The following is a 1,222-nucleotide window of genomic DNA, read 5'->3' on the forward strand; positions in this document are numbered from 1 at the left end:
TGACACCGCAGCCAGGTCTGCTAGTTATTTCGGACAGGCATAATGGCATCAAGGCCGCGCTTGAGGCTCCTGATGGGGGATGACTACCTCCGGCTGCATACCGTGCATTCTGCATTCGACACGTAGCAGCAAATTCCGCCCTCACCTTCAAGGGAAAAGATGCTCGGAGGCTTCTTGTGAACGCCGCATATGCCAAGACCGAAGTGGAGTTCGATTACTGGTTTGACATTCTGCGTTCTGAGAATCCAGCGATGTGTGACTGGGCGAACAGGATTGAGTATTCGTTGTGGACATAATATTGTGACGAGGGGCGCAGATTCGGGCACATGATGACCAATATCTCTGAGTGTGTGAATTCAATCCTGAAGGGTGTCAGGAACCTCCCTGTGTGCTCGCTGGTGAAGGCCACATACGGCAGGTTGGCTGAACTATTCGTCTGCAAGGGGAGGGAGGCACAGGCCTAGCTGGGTACCGGACAACAATTCAGTCAATACCTGGTAAAGTGTATCGAGGCAAATCTAAAGATGGCTAGGTGCTTTACGGTGACTGTATATGACAGGGATAACTCGGAGTACACCGTGGCAGAGACGACTCCGACTGGTTCATTCTCACTGGGAAGCTACAGGGTCTCACTGGGTTCTCAGACATGTGATTGTGGATACTTCCAGGCACTTCATTTCCCATGTCCGCATGCATTGGCATGCTGTGCCTACTCACGTGTTACTTGGCAGCCATACGTCCACCCGGTGTGTCGACTTAGTTCGGTTTTCAGTGTATATCAGATGGGATTCACTCCTCCCATTCTGGAGGATTTCTGGCCACCTTATGACGGGCCGACCGTTATACCGGACCTGAGTATGAGGCATGCAAGGGAGGGTCGTCCGCGGTCCACTCGAATACGGACCAATATAGATGAGGCAGATCTGAACCGGCCCAAGAGATGTGGCCTCTGCAGGCAACTCGGACACATTCGTCGGAGTTGTCCACAGGCCGGAGGACCCAGCCATGCAGGGTGAAATGAATAGTAATGTCTGGTTTTGTGTTCTGATTTGTTTTAGTTTGATCATCTGTACTTTTTTTTAGAAAACGATGTACTAGGTTTGCTAACTAGTCGGTTTTCAGTGCTGAAAATTCCGTCTCGTAGAAGATATGTATGTCAAATGTGTTACTAATAATGGAAATAAGTTACATAAGGAAAATACACATGTTATCACCGTCACTG

General features: G+C 49.5%; 1 protein-coding gene across 1 annotated transcript; it reads left to right on the forward strand.

The window, feature by feature from the left end:
- Window positions 1–524: 524 nt before the first annotated feature.
- LOC107620240 (uncharacterized) lies at window positions 525–1,016 on the forward strand. The gene has a single exon (XM_016322432.1). The coding sequence runs from the start codon at window positions 525–527 to the stop codon at window positions 1,014–1,016; it is 492 nt and encodes a 163-aa protein (XP_016177918.1).
- The last annotated feature ends 206 nt before the right edge of the window (window positions 1,017–1,222 follow it).

This window comes from Arachis ipaensis, chromosome B10 (genome assembly GCF_059453495.1).
Source record: "Arachis ipaensis isolate K30076 ecotype BB chromosome B10, ASM5945349v1, whole genome shotgun sequence".
Classification (NCBI taxonomy): domain Eukaryota; kingdom Viridiplantae; phylum Streptophyta; class Magnoliopsida; order Fabales; family Fabaceae; genus Arachis; species Arachis ipaensis.

Bases quoted from the DNA above. Each gene is read 5' to 3' on its own strand.
- LOC107620240 (XM_016322432.1), top strand. From the start codon at position 525: ATGGCTAGGTGCTTTACGGTGACTGTATATGACAGGGATAACTCGGAG.